This window comes from Delphinus delphis, chromosome 14 (genome assembly GCF_949987515.2).
Source record: "Delphinus delphis chromosome 14, mDelDel1.2, whole genome shotgun sequence".
In the NCBI taxonomy this organism is placed as follows: Eukaryota; Metazoa; Chordata; class Mammalia; order Artiodactyla; family Delphinidae; genus Delphinus; species Delphinus delphis.
Window position 1 is genome coordinate 26,897,247 of NC_082696.1, and position 20,221 is coordinate 26,917,467.

At 41.5% G+C, this 20,221-nt stretch overlaps 1 protein-coding gene across 6 annotated transcripts in view; it reads left to right on the forward strand.

Moving 5' to 3' along the window:
- Positions 1–20,221, forward strand: part of MAP7 (microtubule associated protein 7) — a 165,329-nt gene that overhangs the window by 88,410 nt on the left and 56,698 nt on the right. For all 6 annotated transcript variants that reach the window (XM_060029915.1, XM_060029913.1, XM_060029912.1 and 3 more), the window contains one exon: positions 14,468–14,569. In XM_060029915.1, coding sequence (XP_059885898.1) covers positions 14,468–14,569 — 102 coding nt within the window. The remainder of the gene's footprint in view (positions 1–14,467; positions 14,570–20,221) is intronic.

The window sequence follows — 20,221 nt, forward strand, 5'->3', positions numbered from 1 at the left end:
CTGGTCATTTGCTCTAAGCATAGCAAGGTCTTAGGTTAGTCACATTTTTTGCACTCCAGGATGATAGTCTTAATTACCTAATAGAGTCGAATGTATTTTCACATCACAAGCCACATACCCCTGAAAGTCACTAGCAGGGTGAGTCCGAGTACAGCATCTGTGCAGAGCTCCCAAGGTGGGAGTCAGTGCTGTGTCACTGCAGGTGTCGTCAGCCTTCTGCTCTTCTCAGCAGTTCCCCGTTTAACAGCCTATGATTCTGGCTTTGAAGTGGGCACAGAAGTGGCCAGGAAGTATTCTTCTACTTTTGCTGCACTGCTACGTTTCCTATGCGGAGAAGGTGCCAGAGAAGCAGTTCGATTCCAGCCCAGCCTGCAGTGTCTCCCATCAGAGCTGGCAGAAGCCACAGCTTGAACCAATACAGATTTGGCTTGCAAACCTGAGAGGGGAAGTGGTGGATGTACCCACACGGAGCAAACCTAGTTGGTAAGCTTCTGATTGAGACCGAACACTGTGGCTCCTGGCAGATCCCATTCCTGCCTTTGTTGGCTTTCCTCTGTCTCACAGGAAAGTAAAGTCGTCTTGGAGCTTTGATAGTCCTCTTCCTTGAGAGTGGTTGCCTTCTCAGTAGAGTCCAGGCTGACAGAAGCAGAGAGACCTAAACTGCAAGAGATGAATACACCGACTCTGGGGCAAGGGATCAAGTGCTGGTGTTGAATATAAATTATACTCAGGGCTGTGTTCTCACACAGCAATGAAGATGCAGAGAACTTGAAGTTACAGAGAAAGTGAGATAGGGGATTACTGATATTTGATTACTGTAGGCATGTATTGGAAATGACGAAATGCAGTGCAATTAAAGAGTGAACTTGAGGGACTTCCCTGGCGGTCCAGTGGGTAAGACTCCGCGCTTCCAATGCAGGAGGCCCGGGTTCGATCCCTGGTCAGGGAGCTAGATCCTGCATGCATACCACAACTAAGGAGTCTGCATGCCACAACTAAACATCCCTCATGCCACAGCTAAGACCCGGCACAGCCTGCCCAAATAAATAAATAAATCTGTCTACCAAATGAGAAAAGAAAGGAACAGAAGAGCAAGTATCCTGATGCTTTGAATAAGTTGAATGCAAATATATATGCGCATACGTTTTTGGAAGGGGCTTTTACTTCTTAATTTACAGCTTTATGTACTATTTGAATTTTCTAACCATATGATAGACATTTCTTTTTTAGATAAAAAGAATAAATGGGTTATTCAGGTGAGGGGATTATGGACCTTTCAAAGTTTTATCTTCATAGTCTTTGTATAATATAGAAAAGCTAATGTTATTTTTAAAAATAAATCAATTGAAATTTTTATTTTTATTTCTTGTTATAGGCAAGTGTACAATTAATACCTACTCTGATACCTTCTCTCTCAGCAATTCTATAAATGTAATTTAGTCCTGTAGCCAAACTGTGAGTGCTTCTGTGCAGTTAATAAGCAGTTGTATATAGGGCCTTAGGATACTAGATAATTGGAAAAAAGGAGAATTGTGGCTAAGAAATTATCAAGAGCTATTCTACATGACCAGGTTTGCTCTGGGAGAACCCTTTACATTCTTTTCAGAAATCTACTGGCTTCTAAATTGTTTGAATTCCTGTGGAATGGATTTCTATCACAAATGATGTTATTAAAACCCTGATCTGGGGGCTTCCCTGGTGGCGCAGTGGTTAAGAATCCTGCCAATGCAGGGGACACAGGTTCGAACCCTGGTCCGGGAAATCCCACATGCCGCAGAGCAACTAAGCCCGTGCGCCACAACTACAGAGCCTGCACTCTAAAGCCTGTGAGCCACAACTACTGAAGCCCACGTGCCTAGAGCCCGTGCTCCACAACAAGGGAAGCCACGGCAATGAGAAGCCCGCGCACCGCAACGAAGAGTAGCCCCCCTCGCTGCAACTAAAGAAAGCCCACGTGCAGCAAGGAAGACCCAATGCAGCCAAAAATAAATAAATAAATAAATTTATTTTAAAAAACCAAGCAAAACCCTGATCTGGCATCTTTTGCTCTTTTTTTTTCCTGCTAATTTTGCTCCTCCTGCTGTTTTTCAAATCTAAATGCGGATCTGCTTTAATATAATGAAGCAGCCCCTGTTTTGCTTTCTGACTCCTGGAAGAAATTGGAGTAAGTTATGATGTACCAAATGAAGGCGGTGCTGAAATCCAAAGTGCGTCCAGACTCCCCAATGTCGAGCCTGCTTGTGAATGCCTTGAATGAAAAGCCATTCTCTAAGACACACATATGAGATTTTTTTTTTTTTTTTTTTTTTTTTGTGGTACGCGGGCCTCTCACTGTTGTGGCCTCTCCCGTTGCGGAGCACAGGCTCCGGATGCGCAGGCTCAGCGGCCATGGCTCACGGGCCCAGCCGCTCCGCGGCATGTGGGATCTTCCCAGACCGGGGCACGAACCCGTGTCCCCTGCATCGGCAGGCGGACTCTCAACCACTGCGCCACCAGGGAAGCCCCATATGAGATATTTTTATCGTCTGACCACCACCTAGTTTTGTGTGCCTTGTTTTCCTTTCTGGTTCATCACTGCCCTTTGTAGCATTTTATTATCCCCCATTCCCCCACCTAAATTAAATCCTCTGCTTCTTCTGAATCTCACCCACCTTCAGAGCTCTTTTGGAGCATCCCCTCAGCCCTCAGTGATGTCTGACTGGGTTGGGAGAGGTGATTGTTGGGGAATAGAGGGAGCGGAAGCTAGCAGGGTGGGCTGGGGCCAAAGTTTGGAAGATATTTGGAAGCTAAGACACTTGGACTTCATTCTGTAGTTAGTGAGAACTCTGTTAGCTTAGGGATTGCTTTTAATGGTGACTGCAGAATCCAGAAAAAAAAAGTGATTTAAACAAATTAGGAATTTTTTTTTTTTTTACCTACATCAAACATGGAAGTGAACCGTTGCTAGTACTTGTTCAGCAGCTTCAAAATGGCAGGGCCAGATCTCAATTATTCCCATAGCCTCTCCCTCGTGATTGCCTCCTGGTTACAAGACAGAAGCTCTACCCTGAACATCACATCCAGGTTCAAGGCAGGAGGAAAAGGAGCGGGAAGGAACAAACCCACCTGTGTCTGCTTCTCCTCTGAGGAGCATTCCCACAAACCCCACCAGCAACTTCAGTTTTCAACGTTTTGGCCAGAACTGTGCGTTGTGGCTAACTGGGGTTCTGTTAGAAAAGAAGCATCAGAGAATAGATATTTATTGGGCAACCAGCATGGATTGACCCAGAGCCTTCCCTATGCAAGTTTGCAGTATGAATTTCCAACCGAGAAATATTGCATCAACCATTCCCTCCACCCCCCCACTTTTTTTTTTTTTTTTACTATAAAGCACAGTTTTTGCCTCGCCTCTCATGAGATTATCAGTATTTTGACCTTTTGGAAATAAACATTCAAAACTCATGTACGGGACTTCTCTGGTGGCGCAGTGGTTGAGAGTCTGCCTGCCGATGAAGGGGACATGGGTTTGTGCCCCGATCCGGGAGGATCCCACATGCCGCGGAGCGGCTGGGCCCATGAGCCATGGCCGCTGAGCCTGTGCTCCGCAACGGGAGAGGCCACAACAGTGAGAGGCCCGCGTACCGCAAAAAAACAAAACAAACAAACAAAAAAAACCTCATGTACGATAGAATGAAATCAAATGCTAAGTAGTGCAGGGAAGCCTTGGAGTGTAGTAAAAGAAAGAAATATGTTGGAGATACGAATAGCTAGAAAAGATTTCATGAGGAGACTTGAACTGGACTACGAAAAATGGCCTGGATTCTGTATGACACTATCATGGTGCATACGTGACATTATACATTTGTCCAAACCCAAAACACCACCAAACGCGAACACAAACGTGAACTATGGACTTTGGGTGATAATGATGTGTCGGTGTAGCTTCATCGAGGGAAGCAAATGTATCACTCAGTGCAGGATGTTGTTGGTGGGAGTGTGCATGTGTGGAGGCAGAGGGTACATGGGAACTCTCTCTACTTTCTGCTTAATTTTGCTGTAAACCTAAAACTCAGAAATAAAGGCTATTTTTCTTTAAAAAAAGAAAAAAGATGGATTGGATTTAAATAGTTGGAGAGATGGTAAGGCTGATGTTCCAAGGAGAGAAGAAAAACAAATAAGGTCACAGATGTAGAAATGACTGCAGCATAAGACAGCATGGTGAAACTGGGTTGGCCCATCGTCTTAACCTTTAAGCTAAATGTTCAATAATTACCTGAAATGAATTGGAATAAACTTAATCTTTCATTATTTACCACTCATTCCTACTGAGTTTTTCAGCGTTAACATAAGAAAATTTAAAGTTAAGTATTTTGCCGTTTTCTGCCGAGGAGGAGGGAGTAATGATTCATCTTCTGCAACCATGTGTATATGTGAAGCACAGATTAAACTCATTCAGTCAGCTAATACTCAAAGGATTAAAATTACTTTCATGTTTCTTTGCAAAACTAAGTCCACTGCTTATTTGGGATTCTTTCTGAGAACTGTACATTTACTACCTTGATAATTATATTTTGCATTTAAGTACAAAATCTTTTCTGTTTTGTGGCCAAAACTCATGTTGTAAAACACTAGCATTAGCCATTTTAGTTTTCTTTCAAGTTGTAATCCTGTTAAAAGTAAAAACTTCTTTCAGTTGGTTACTTTAATTAAGGCGAGGATAATAAAGTTGAGTTCTAATTATTTTTCTTTCCCAAGTTATTTAAACAGTTGCTTTTAATTACACATTGAATTTAATTGAATTCTATTAAATTGAATCTAATTGGGTCTAATTGATAAACTCCCTACCCAGCTGTTGAAATTTAGACAATGAACTACAACCTGTAATTTACCATTTCTCAGTGAGACTGGAAAACAATATGGTTGGGGTTTTCACCTCTTTTCTCTACTTTGACCTGGACTTTGCTCCATCATAAACATTATTCATATTATGGGGCAGAGATCATTTGTGTAGCAGCTTGCCTTGTGACTGGTGATAAATCGCCAGGAACGTACGTCACCCATGGGGATGAAAAGGCTTTCGCCTTTTAATCTGGTTTATATTAATACAGGAGAAAAATACAGCATTTTCTATTCTCTTTATAGTGTTGCCATCTGGCTGGAGGAAGGCTTTTGTTTATTTTTTGTTTGCTTTTAAATAAAAGCCTTTTGGGTTGAATGTAAAGCGTGTAGTGTTTACTCCTGTCAGCTAAATGTATCAGAAGGACTTTGTAACACGAATCAAGAAGCTGCTTTTGGTGGTAAACAAAAGACCTTAAGAATTAATTCCCAGTTGTTTCCACAAAATATATGGAACATGTGCTTTTCTGAAATGCTATTCTTCATTTCAGCTAAGGTGGACTTTTTTTGGCTTTTTAACAAACAGATTATCAAAACAAATTAAGTTGCTTTGGATAAAAAATTTGGGGTTCACAAACCCCTCAAAGGTGAAATGCCTGTTTTGTAGCCTGTCTGATGTTTCCAGCCAAAGGCTATACTGGTCTCATGCTTTATCCCATGCAGTATACGCAGTGTTCTGTATTTGGAGACTGACCCTGGAATTCCCCAGATACTCACTGTAAGTGATACTGGGCAAACCTTTCTAACATGTGGCTGCCAAAACAGTCATTTGATTTTGAGTCTTGCCTGACATAATGTCAAAACCATCCAAAGATGACACTAACTAGCTTTTGTTTTCTGACGTGGAGTGATGTGACTGTGAGCTGACAATTCTTTTGGTCATCTTTTCGCTGCAGTCTCAGCAGCCGTCAAAAAACGGGCGATTCCCGTGGCCCCGTGTCTCCACGGACCCATCTCGTGGGTCTAATGCACATGTCTGTGTCCTCTCCCTCGTCGCTCACCTTGGAGCATCTGCGTTCTCACCCCTGTGCACTGGTTTGCACACCCAACTTCCCATGGGGCCGGCTCGCGTCTGCCCCTCCCCCTGACACACGAGGTCTCCCGGCTCCACAGCCTCTTCTGCTCACAGGAGCCCTGAGCCCGTCATGCGTGGTGCCCACCCGTCCAGCTCACATCTCTTGTGTATACCTCCACGGGAGCATTGGGCCTCCCGGGTCCACTGTCACCTGTGCCCCTCGTGTCTTCCGGTCACACATGTGTCCGTGGTTCTCCCCTGTGTAAATATCATGCCCCCACCCCCGTGACCCTTGGGCACTGACCCGCGTGTGTTGCTGGTGAGCACACCCAGGACCATGTTCTCACGGCGCCTGTACCCTGCCCTGCCCTGCCTCTCGGAGGGACGGCTGGGGAGGGGGCCGGCTGCCCCATTACCAGAATGTACAGCTCGTAGATTTTTTTTTTTTTTTTTTTCTTTGCGGTACACAGGCCTCTCACTGTTGTGGCCTCTCCCGTTGCGGCGCACAGAGCGCAGGCTCAGCGGCCATGGCTCACGGGCCCAGCCGCTCCGCGGCATGTGGGATCTTCCCGGACCGGGGCACGAACCCGTGTCCCCTGCATCGGCAGGCGGACTCTCAACCACTGTGCCACCAGGGAAGCCCAGCTCGTAGATTTTTAACGGGCCTTTTTCACTTAGAAGCTGCACATTATGGAACATTAAACAGTTTGTCATTAAAAAAAAAAAGGGCGAATGTGTACTTTTCTTTTTACTTACCTTGTCATTAATACGTTTTATTCCTGGACTTTTGCCACAATTTGTTTGGGCTACATCATCTACCCTCTCTTCCTCTCTCCTTTCCTTCTTCAGGCATTTATTCAGTGTCACCTGTATGCCAGATAGTGGGCTAAACACTAAAGGTACAGGGGCTATAAAGATGAAGGCACCATCCCTGCCCTCAAGTTCCTCTGTCTGGTAGAACTTATCACAGTTCTGCACCTGGCTAAGTATCAAAGACGAAGTTGATAGATGACAAACTGTTAATAAACAGCTACATATATCTGTTTCATTCTTCATGCCTTATTGTTCTGAAGATGAGTGATGTTTCTGGTGAATTCTGTTCCCATACATCACATAACTAGGCACAGTGTTGGATTATATTTGGAAAATCAGTGTCTTTGCATTGGGTTTGTATTGTCTCCGTATTGGACAAATTTCTTTGCTTTTTGGCTGAATATCGTTTTCCATCACTGTCATAATTTGTTTTTCATTATGAAGAAATGAAGTTATCAGAAAGTGACTTTCAGTCACTCTTCGTTGTTGCTGGATGAGCAACACTGGGTCTTACAAGCCTCTAATGTAGTCTAGTGTAGCCGCCAAGTCATTACTTTTTGTTCTATCTGGAGTGTGTGAAATGCAAAGAAAAACGTCTTAATTGCATTGTTTCTGTCAACAGAATGAGTAAGGAAGATGCAGTGTATGACTCGGATACACATTATTACCAAATGTTCTCATTTAATTGCATTTCTTTTTGCAACAAGAAATGAGCAATAGAGTGCTGAATAAATAGTTCATGGTTCTTATTGCTGCCAGGCTAAATGTGGGCAGGTGTTGTGCCGTACCATGAAGTGGTTTATCCTGGTGCAGGGGGGCACATCAGACTCGGCACTGTTTTTCAGTATCTCTAGTTACAGACGTTGCCATGGCACAGTACCTGTAAGTTTGCATAGTGAAGTGGCTGTCTTCATCATAAAGTCCAAACTCATGGAATTGGAGGACACATTGACCTCGGCCTGTTTGTCTTATTTTCAACTGCCTGCCTTACTAAACCCACCATTCTGACTGGTCAGTCCCCTGATGCTCTCTCGTTTTTTTTTTTTTGCCTCGGTAGTTTTGCATATGCCATGTCCCAGCCAGGCGTGTTCTCTGCTTCCCCACCACTTATACAGATTCGCTCCATTCTTCAAAATCTTTATCCAGTGAAGTTTCCCATCACTACCACCCCCTGTAGCACCTCCTCCCACCTCTGAATCCCTGTAATACTATACCATTTATTTGGTTATTAGTCCTCTATAGTGTATTGATTTTTGAAAACTGAATTGGTCTGGTTTTGTAACTGCATGTATTTGCATATTGTCTCCTCCAAAGGATAATGAGCATCTTGCAGGTGGACGCTACGTCCTACAGTCTTCATATTCTTAGGGCATGGCACAGTGGCTGGCCCATGGGAGTGTCTGTAAATGTTTATTGAAAACACCACATAACATTTCTGAGCCTGGGAGTATTGTGGTTCCATTGATAGTAACAAGGAGACTGAGTTGGCTGATTTTGTGAGGACAGTTAGTTCAGATTTTGACATAGTTTCAAGTGATAGCAGAGATACATGAGCATATATTCCTTAGAGGTGGAAGACTGTTTATAAATGCAGATTTGCAAGTGACTGAGGTCAAGATTGTGCTTCAGGCCATGATAGGGAAGAATGTTTCTAAAGGAAGAGAAATTATTGGGGGAATCAAAAGCTCCCAGGGGTCTGGAAAAGGAAAAAGCGATAGAAAAGATGCGTTATTCACTTAATATTATTTTCCCAGTACTGAGCACAAGGTGTTCCGCGGAGTAGGGTGTTGACTGAATAAATGTGAAGAAAACTGAAGTGAAGTGGGAAATTAAACCTAGGTTTGTCTCATGCTGACTCCCATGGGCTTTGATTATTCCTATACAACTTCACATACAATTATGAGGAATTTAAACTGAAAAGCTCTCCATCATGTGGGTTAATCAGAAAAGTCATTAGAAGTTACGAGATTGCATTATGTCCTTCTTATCCTGATGCAGCTTTCATAAATAATATTGGATAAAACATTTAATAGCTATGACTTAAATGCTACAATACTCCTGGCAGCTATATTAGAATAAATTTTAACTGTCAAGCAAATAAGCAAACAGATCTCATAAAGCAGAACATTTTAGGTGAAACACTCTGAATTACCTGAGAGTTACTCTGTGATCTTTATATGTTGTGATTTTAAACCAGTACATTCTTCAATTGCCAGAGCAGTATTCTGCGGCCAGATTTTCAAATACGCTATTTATGATTCAGGTTCTGTGATTCACTAAGAAAGGCTCAGGACTCAGCATACAGTCATACTTGTGGCTAAGATTTATCGTAGCAAGAAGACGTAAAGCAAGACAGCGCTTGCAAGGCCTGCAGTGTTGACTTTTGTTCTGCACGGGTAGATTGAAACTATGAGATTGAGACAGATGAAGTTGCAAAATTCAACCATTTTTAACTACAGAAATGACAGTTGTGTGCAGTTCAGCCTCTCGTTCTGTCTTCTGGTTTACTCCCCCAAAGTTACGTGTGTAGCCTGTGGGGCTGGATTCCACAGAGTACGACCCATCATACAGAGCTGGGAATTGAGGGCTAAAGTTTTGCTGTTTCCCAGCCCACATGCCACCCTTTATAATGGTGACAGAAGTACATAATTTTTGTGGAGGTCAAGACTACCTATCATTCAGTGAGTTTAAACTCAGCATTGTCCTTAAGGTCGCAGTCATAAATATCTTACAAGAGTAAGCATTTTACTAAATTAAGCATTTGTTGGACCAGTTATCTTGATCAATTGAGAGAAGACTCTTCAACCGGACCATCCAGCCAAAAATAGAAACAAAGCAGTGGGAACCCCATGACCTTTATGGGAAGACACTGCAATGAATGGTAGAGGATATGGATTACAGAGACACCTTGGTGGCACTTCCGGGAGCTGCAGAATTTTTACTGGATGAAAGCTCCAAGTGTCTGCTGCCTGCATATTTTGTTGCAGAGTGATTTAGAGGCAGAGTCCCAGACCACAAGGGTGCTTCTCTCCATCCTTCCTCTTGTCTTTAATACACTTACATGTGACACTAATGGAATAAAGCTTTCAAGCTAGCAGGAAGATCAATAAAAGTTTTATAAGGCTAGCAAACACTTATTGAGCGTCATAGTATATGGCTTAGTTTTCTTTTTTGAAAAATGAAAAGAAAAGAGATTCAAATAAATAATACTGGAAAGTCACTTGGGTCATTTTAGAAATGGTATTATTTTAATGGTAAATTTAAAAATAGTGTATGTAATCCTACCTGCTAGTTATCTAGGATTTCCAGATTTTTAAATGTTTAAATCTTAAAACGAATAAATTCCCCCTTTTCATTATGTTCTCAAACAGTGAAATTCCCTGCACTTGGTTTAAAAAAAAAAAAAAAAACTCCTCAGAAGATTTTATTTTCCTATTATGATTGAGGGTTCTTTTTTTTTTTTTTAAGGCTCACACTTACTTAATGTGACAGTAACTTGAAAGGTATTAAATCTCAGAAAACTGTCATCTCTCTAAGCCCCAGAAAGATGGATGATTACCTCTTCCCAAGCCAGGTTGTACCCTGGAAACTGTACCAATAAGTCCCGCAACCTGAGGCCCCCAGGAGGTGCGATTGTACCTGAGCTGAAAACCTCTGAAAGCAGCAGCAGAGCCAGACTCTGCTCCCCAGGAGCACTGTCCCCAGTTTGACACAGGTTTGCTTTCCCTGTTAGCGATGAGCGAGCACAGCCCAGAGGAACTAGAAACCTTGTTTCCCACATTGGTGTAGGAATAGGGAGAGAGCCTAAAATACCTTCCACCATGTATTGAGCCTTGCAGTGGGCCTGGCAGTCTCATTTAATTTTCACAACTCTGAAAGTGTTTTCCTGCACTGCAGATGGGGAAATGAAGGCTGAACGGTTAAGTGATGTGAGGCCAGTTCACAGCTTCTAAGGGGCAGAGCCAGGTCAACGGACTCCAAAGCACACCTTCCCCACAAACTCAAACACACAGCTACACCTCCGAGTGTGGGAGGCCCAGGACCTTGAGGAACGGCGTAAACGCTGAGAGAAGGAGGGCTGAATATTTGCTACACACCTCCTATATGCCAATCCGTGTTCTTAACATCTTTTCAACTAATCCTCCCAACGACCCTGTGAGTTAGGCAGATTCACCCCCGTGTTACCTACTTAGAGAAGTCAAGAAACTTTGAAGGTCACTGAGCTAGTTAGTAGCAGGGCTCACAGCTGAACCCAGGTCTGTTTGAGTTTCTCTTCCCTCTTACCATGATAGAGTGTTAACCAAAATGGTTTTTGGAGAAATAAGGACCATTACATTGGTGGAAAGGAAAGACCAATAGAAAAGCAGAAACATAGCCTGAAAACTTTAGACAAATGTTCAACCTAATGGTTAAAAATTAACAGTATATAATCTTGGGCTAAATAGCCTGACAACTTTTTAAATTACCTTTATTTTACTAAATTTAACCTGTCAGTTTTATATGAACATAACACACTTTAAGATCAATTTTAAATTTGTCTTGTTAAGAATAGGACTCAGGTCTTTTGTGATAGAAATGAATTCCTGAGATCCAAATGATAATAAAGTGGGCAGATAGGGCTTCCTTGGTGGCGCAGTGGTAGAGAGTCTGCCTGCCGATGCAGGGGACACGGATTGGATCCCTGGTCCGGGAAGATCCCACATGCCGCAGAGCGGCTGGGCCTGTGAGCCATGGCTGCTGAGCCTGTGCGTCCAGAGCCTGTGCTCCACAACAGGAGAGGCCACAACAGTGAGAGGCCCGCGTACTGCAAAAAAACAAACAAACAAACAAAAAAGTGGGCAGCTAGGTGTTCAACTAGAGTGGATCTGTTAAAAGTCAGATGTAGATAAATTGGAATTCAAGTAACCAGACCTGCAGTTTAATTGAAATGTATATCTTACAGTTGAGTTTCAAGACAAAGCAAATTACAACCAAAAAAAAAAAAAAAGCTTTTTATCAGGAATTAATCAAGGATTATTTGGAAAAGTCACTTGCACTGACCATGTGTTTAATCTCCTTCATGGTCTACTGTAACGTAATATTTAGCTAGGATTGATGTGTGTTGTCAGGACCTGGGGGCAACTGCAGATATTCAATCACCAGAGACAGATTAAATTATGTCAAATATGCCAAGGCAAGAAAGAAACGAATACATTTGAAATATTTTCTAAACAAATGGTCCTAATTATCTTTCATTTAAGTAAAAATAATAAGTAGAAGATCCCTTAAACAGCTTACTAGTTAAGGCTTTATTTACTATGTGCTGGAGGTGGCTATATAATAAAAAGAAAATAATAAAGGTATTGCAAATCTGTGTGCCCTCCTTTCTGTTAATCATCCTTGTGAGCAGTTTTAAGATTACCTTGCAGAATATGGAAGAATGTTGTTCTATCCATATTGAGCACCAGAGTTCCAATTAAGTCAATTTTTGGTCTTTAGGGGCTACCTCTAAAATTGTGAGACTATAGGCCAATACTAACTAGTATGGACTTTACCTGCCACGTGGTGATGAGTGGCAACTTGTTTTTGGCAAGTAGGATGAGAGTGTGTGTTATAGCAATCAGTGTTTATGTTTGAACCTGTATTGAAAGCCAACAAATTATTTGAAACTGGGCAGTTAAACAGTATTAAACATACTATGTAAGATGCTTTCTACTGTTTAGTCTGTTTAGTTAACTCTTTAGTTAATACTGTATGTAATTGACAGACAGCCATAATTTGCTATATTCTTCATTCAGAGGTAAAAGGTAAATTTAGTAACTTTTTTTTTTTAGTCCCTCTTAGGTGCCATTTTTAAATTTAGTCTTCCTGAAGCATAACTACTGTCACACCCTTTCAGATTCCAAAACCTTGAACCAGTGAGTCCTGTTTTCTAGTTATTAGCCATTTCCCTCAGCCTAATGGAGGAGATAATAAATATGTAACATGTCAGGGATGAGGGCTACAGACAAAGCAGAGTAAGAAGGAGTGGGCGGGGCTTCCCTGATGGCGCAGTGGTTGAGAGTCCACCTGCCGATGCAGGGGACACGGGTTCGTGCCCCGGTCCAGGAGGATCCCACATGCCGCGGAGCGGCTGGGCCCGTGAGCCATGGCCGCTGAGCCTGCGCGTCCAGAGCCTGTGCTCCGCAACGGGAGAGGCCACAACAGTGAGAGGCCCGTGTACCGCAAAAAAAAAAAAAAAAAGGAGTGGGCGGTAATGCGTGATAGAGGTGCTGTTTTAGATAGATCAAGGGGACTCTAATGTCACATTTGAGCAGAGACCCAGTGGAAGTGAAGGGGAGACCCGTGTTGACATCTGGGGGAAGAACATTTCAGGTACATGCAAAGGCTCTGAGATGGACTAAGTCAGTCAGTATGATCTGAGTCAGTATTATCAGAGTAATTAAGGGGGAAAGTGGTGCAAGGTAAAGGCCAAACCATACCTACCTTGTAGGCCATGGACAGACCTTGAATTTTGCTCTGAGTGGGATGGCGGCTGTTAGACCTTGGCACCGAGGAGTGACATGACTTATGATTTAATGGGATCACTCTGGCTGCCGAGATGAGAATAGACTGAAGAGGATCAGTGGTGGGGTCAGGGAGACTGGTTAGGAGGATATTGCAGTCACAGGGAAGAGGAGATCAGAAAGGTAGTGGTAGAGGTGATGTTTTTTAAGGTAGAGCTGTAAGAACTTACTAATGGATCAAATTTGGGGAGTGATTGGAGGAGAGAAATCAGGGATAATTCCAAGGCTCTGGGCCTAATCTACTGGAGGAACGGAGTTGCCTGAATGGATGGGGAAGACTGGGTGGAACAGATTTTAAGGCAGAGGGTAGGAGGCAGGGAATAACAAGGGCTTGGTTTTTGACATGATTTGTGAGAAGTAGCAAAGATACTTTAAATATCTTTTAAAAATATATTCAAGTCATATGTGTGAAGAACAATTTACCTGAAGCACCCTATACTTTATATAACCAGAGAATTGCCTGATATTTCTGCCCTTCGGTCCCTTCCTAGAGTACATTTCCCTTAGTCTCTTGAATAATCTTTGTCATTGAACATTTGCTAGAGGCGTTTCCAAAATCCTAGTAAATTATTTCCCTGTTTCCCTTTTGGTGACCTGCTTGGTTATGTTCTTGGAATTTTTTGGTTCCTAATGCATGACCTTTTTAAGAACAAAGATCAGAGGCTCTAGATCCCAGTCTTATTTCTTCCCAGTTGCTTTATGTATAAACTGGGACAGCCAGGGTGAACAAATCCGTGGACCCTGAACATGCCACCACTGTAGGATTGGTTAGTTGAGCTGAGGCTATTGATTTTTTTTTTTTTTTTTTTTTTTTTTTTTTGGCGGTACATGGGCCTCTCACTGTTGTGGCCTCTCCCGTTGCGGAGCACAGGCTCCGGACGCGCAGGCCCAGCGGCCATGGCTCACGGGCCCAGCTGCTCCGCGGCATGTGGGATCTTCCCGGACCGGGGCACGAACCCGTGTCCCCTGCATCGGCAGGCGGACTCTCAACCACTGCGCCACCAGGGAAGCCCCTAGGCTATTGATTTTTGAATGTGTTCTTCCCACTGAACAGTGTGCTCCTTGAGGGCAGGGGTTGTTGGCTGCTTAATCTTTATATTTCCTGAATCTAGCCTAGCATTTGATACAAGGGTTAACAGTAAATGTTGAATATGTGAATGTTTCTGAATAAATTTTAAGAAACTAAATATGTCTTTTCTCTTTTGTCTCACTTGTATAGCGCCTGATGGCAACAAAGTGCAAGATAAGAAAACCGCGGCCTCCAACCGGCCTGCTTCTGCTATTTCAGGACAGAATAGCAACCACACAGGAAATAAACCAGGTACTATGCATTGCCTTTGCTGTGGGAAAAGGAAGGTTAACCCAAAGGACTTAGTCATGCTAGAATTTAGGAGAGCTTGGTTTCAGTCCTGCCACCAAAACACACACTCAGACTGACTCGTATGAATATGTCAGAGAACCTCTCACACCTTGATTTTCTCTCTTTAAAATGGAGATTCAAGGCTATGCCCTACTTACCTCTCAGAATCATTTTGACAGTCAGTGAGATGGTGTATGTGAATGCACTGTTTACTGTCAAGCAGTGTGTAAGAGGAAATAATTTTGCCATTCTGCCTGCAATGATAGATATGACACCATTTTCTGTTCCTGTATGCCCAGCATTGTTGCATATCTCTTTTGTGACTTTTTCAAAAACCACTTAAGGAAATCATTACACACAGCATAGCTGGTATAGAATGATGTTTTTGTTCTCCATTCCCTGCAATGATTGTACACCTACACAGTAATTTCATCTGATAGCCTGTGATTCATGGTCTATTCCACTCAGTGATACGACGAAGCAAACACTCTGTAAACATAATACAAACAACTGAATAGACCATGCAGTTGCTTCCAGGTATCAACCATTGTGTGGTCCTTGGGGGAGACTAACTTACAGTCTGATGATAAGAGACAGTCAAAGGAAGGTAAAGGCAAATTGAACACCCCATGAGGTTCTTGGAAGCGTACTTCTTGCTGCATCCAAGGCCAAAGTCACTCAAGAACAGTGAATCAGTGAGAATAAAGATGGAAATAACGGTACCTAGCCCCATAGAAAACATTCCCTATTGCACCTAGTTTTGTGGGGCTTTTTTTCCCATGTGGAAAAGGTCTTGAACAGAGAAGGTAAATCTAGCTTGCCGTTTAGGAGAGAAATAACCAGTACTACTGCAGGTATTGCATGAGTAACCATTACTGGCAAATGATGTGTAGTTTCAGTGGAGTTTTAATTTGTAGGCAAAGATTTCCCCATTTAGTTAGTTTGCATTTTCATTCATTTATCCATCCATCTATCCACCCAAAGCCCAGCCACCATCTAATGTTTACTGAGTAGTTGCCCTATGACTGGGACTGTGAGAGATACTGTATGGGCAAATCAACAGGGCCCCTGTCCTCATGCAGCTTGTTCTAGTGGACTTCTGTTCCTTATACTCCAGTGAGCATCCTTGTAGAAGTAGAAGCTCTTTAGCCTGAAAATCCCGTTTGTTTTACCATGAGAATTGAACATAGCTAAATGGTTTGTACTGGTTTTCCCTTGTTTTCCCCATCAACCATTGCTTCTAATTCCTACATTCTTTACTGTGCAATTTATACTTTTATATCCCGATAACTTGTTTATTTATCTGGTGCTAGTACTGTATAGGTAGTAGGGAAATATTATTAAAAGACATAATTCCTACCCTCTAGCTGACAGTATGGTGGAGTAAACCAGTATATGAATAAATCATTCTAACACAGTATTTCCATTATCAGAAGAGACATATGCAGAGTGCATAGAAATATAGAGGCCAAAAACATCTTTTCTGCTCCAACTGGCCATCTCTTTATAGAGCCATTTGATTTATGTTGCCAGAGTCAAGTTCAGTGAGGAGACGTTTCATTTCAGATTACATCTGCTTTCTTGTGTATACACATAGCAAAGATACATAGAAGACTCTTATTTTTAAAACCACCATGTTATCTTCCTGAGTATCTCTGAAGGTGACATAAGAGGTTCCAAGTTGGAGTTCCAGGCTTGAGTAAAACCTTTAGATTTTATGGGATATGAGTCACAGGAATGTCTGTCTAAAGCGGTTTTTGTTGATTTTCTTACTGTAGGAACTTAAAAAGAAAAGAAGCACATGCTGTTTTGGGGATATTTTGAGTATTGCCCTAACCAGATGCAAGTATCCTGACAATGAAAAAGGGTCCCTTTTTATCCAGTAAATTTTAGTTAAATTTCTTGCCCTCCTTTACTTTCTGATACTTATGCTCTAGAATATCTCTGATTTAGAAAGCATCTATTCACGTTCAAATTGTTAATATTTTACGTTTAAAACATGTAATGGAAGGTCCTCATGGTGTTTTATAAATATGTGCACACTGTGTCTTGTGTTATCCAAGAGGGAAGGGTACTCTCAGCTGTGAATGCTTGAACCAAGTCCAAAAGAGACACTTTGTAAAGTTACAGAGTCTGTTTATGACTACTGTTAACTGAGGAAGTGCGAGATGCTTCTTCAGAACTCCATCAGCTGCCTCCAAATGGTAAAAGTTTTGTTTGTTCGTTTGTTTTTTAGCAGATGTAAGCTTTTATATATAGAATTTCCTGGATAAACAACAAGGTCCTACTGTATAGCACAGGGAACTACATTCAATATCCTATGATAAACCATCATGAAAATTAAAAAAAGTATATACATGTATCAATGAATCACCCTGCAGTACAGCAGAAATTAACACAACACTAAATCAACCACACTTCAACAAAAAAAGTTGTCTGTGTATGACCTAAAATCGAGCCTTGGACTCCACTGTTCCACCCACTTTGGGAAACACCAAGCTTAGATTGTTCTCCTTCTGTAACACCCTCCTCCCATGCCATCCACACTTCTTAAAGCAAGTGTGTCTCTGGCGATCCTTCTCAGTTGCCACATCCACTGTGAAGCTTTTCCTGAGAACAAGCTGTGAATCTTCTTCCCATGCATTCCCTCTGTGCTTCGAGCGATTATTTCTTAGAGGACTCATTTCACCTCGTCCTTGATTGTAACCCAAATGGTAAAAGTTTGACCTGATTAGAAGAGAAAATTGCATTTTCTTCATGAACTACTGGGCACGTACCTGAGAAAAGCAGAAACTCCAGTTTATTAAAAATGCCTCTTAATTCCTATCCCTCTACTATTCCCCACCACAAGTCTTTAGAAGAGCCAGTAGAACTTTCTTCTTATAAATAATAAATAAATTTCCCTCATGGAGGAAAACATGACCTGTAATCTTCCAGCTGTTTTCTGGTTCTAATGACACTGTAGATGCCATGCTGTGAAAAGGGGGGACAGGATTGAGTTAAAGATGGGATTTTAAGGCCTAACTCTGACACTTAACTGTGCCACCTTCCTTAGTCACATGCATTTATTTCCTTTAGTTTTCTCATTTGGAAAATAGGCACAATAACTCTTCATTGAATGACTAGCTGCTTGACTAACTCATAGGATTATTGTGAAGAATAAACTGATAATATATATGGAAGTCCTTGTAAAAAGCCCTAACAGAAGTAGTTTACTGTATAAACAGTAGTGGTTCAGATAGGAGTCAAGGTCTACTGAGTTCTTGGAAAAAAGCCTTGTCAAAGTGAGTTGATTTTCTTGATCTTTGAGGGTCACTCTTTAGTTCCGATTTTTGCAGAATAGTCCAGGTTTACACACGTCGCCCCAGACAGACTCTTATCAGCACGCCCTTTCACTTTTAAAAGTGCCCTCATTTGGGTAGTCCCTCTACTTTGCAATCATCACAGGTAGGAGGTTGGATGCAGAGTGTAGCTGCAAGCTTACCGCCACCGAAATCCTATTTCTCTTAAAACTTCTCCATCTGAGAATAAGTAACTCAGTTCTATTCTAACAACGTTAGATCTGTTGGGAAACAATGTGAAATGTTCGTGATGTCAAATCATTTTCTATACCTTCATTTTGTTCCAGAGAAAAGTGATATGAGGGTAGAAATGAGAGGGAGACAAAAATTACAGAAAATTCACTATTTACTTGGAATTATTCAATTGTATTTTTTCTTTCTGAAATCCTACCTTTAAAGACCATTTTTATCAGTTTTTAGTTATTAAATCTTAAAATTGTAATCGCTAGTATTTACATTTTAAAAAGTCTGTTGTCAACTACAAGATTGGTGTGAGTTTGCCCCAGTAGTGATGCTTAATGGAAGTGTACTGGCTCTGAAAGTTAGCTAAAACTGTTGGCCCATTTGTTTATTCATTCTCTCTCTCTTTTTTTTTTTTGGCCATGCCCTTGGCATGTGGGGTTCTTAGTTCCCTGACCAGGGATTGAACCCATGCCTCCTGCATTGGAAGCACAGAGTCTTAACCACTGGACAGCCAGGGAAGTCCCCTCATTCATTCATTTAATAAGTACTTATCGAATGCCTTCCTTCCTGTCAAATATAGTCCTAGGCAATGGGGAATATAACAATGAACAAAACTGACCAGGCTCTGCTCTTCCCTACCTGCATTCACAGCCATCTTTCATCTGTCACAGGGTGTTTATGAACATTCTAGTATCAAAGTGGCTTTTTATTAATGTGACCAGAAGGGCAGAAACAGAATTCAAACTGAATACCTTTTTCACTCTACAGTATTTTCTATTGCCAGGTCCCCAAACCAACCGAAATTGTCTAGCATATCATAGTCAGTATGCATCTTATACTTTAGAAATGTGTTGCATTTGTTCTCAACTTCCTCAAATCTAATTCTAAATAAATACTGATTGAGATCAGTACTGAAGTGATAAAGGTGGCCAGTGGGAATTATCCGACTCTTAAGCATTGCCCTTATTTATAGTTTTTATTGATATATCTGCATAGAACTGTATACAGCCTGTTGTTGTATACAGTTGTTACCAGACAGGATACAGTTTGTGAAGAGTGTAATTTTCATATGAAATGATAGCATAGAAATCAGAGGTAAACTATGCCCCCTCTTGCATTGCTCTTTTCCAACTATGCATCTAAAAGGCAAGCAAGCATTCCATTGCATAACTGAGTATTGCCTCATGACTGCGGGAACATCAGTTATTGACTTAGAGTTCTCAGGGTTGGTTTGGATGGAAGAAGGTAGGTGAGGATGAGTGTGCGTGTCCCATACGTTGTTATTAAAATCTTCTTTTCAAAATTTTGTGTGAAATTTGGCAAGTACTTGAAAGTAAGCTAGAAATGTCACATACTCCATATTCCATGAACAAAATTTGACTTTATAGACTCTGTTTTACAGACTTTCTATAATGTGCCTATGTGGCTTTTATAAATAAAGTTGATTTTCAAGTTTCATAATAAAATCAAAGTTTTCATGAGGGAGTAAAACCTCATTATTTAAGGACTTCTTTTAAGCAATAAGTAATTGTTGGAAGTCTTCTAACTTCATTTTGGCTTTTTTTCTCAGATCATTTTTTCTTCAAAATACCATTTTGCTATGGCTGTCACTTCCAAAAACAAATGACAGCAGAACTCCCCTGTCTGTGATCCTTAACAAAGTGCCTGAGGGGAGTCCACGTGCCCCTCTTCTAGTGTCAGAGGAAAACCTTCTGGGACCAGAGGCCACATTTTTCTACATAAAAAATATTTGAGACCTCATAAATGATTAGTAAATCTGGGAAATAATTATCATAATGAGTATGAGCTAGTGAGGGGTTCGTATTATGAATTTTTTGAAAAAGCATACCTTAAAGCAAAGGAAAAGTATAAAATATCATCGCCTGGTCCTGCCCATGATACACACTGCCAGGTTTATGCAGGTCCTAATGTACTTTTAGACAGTTTTTATTTCCCTTAAATGTACAAATTCTGTGACGTTTAAGACGCATTTGGGATGCAAGTCCTTTAAGCCTGTTGATGAAGCTCTGCCAGTTGTCTCTAAAGTATTATTCCAGTAGGTTTCTATTTTTAATAAGAGATCTTAAAA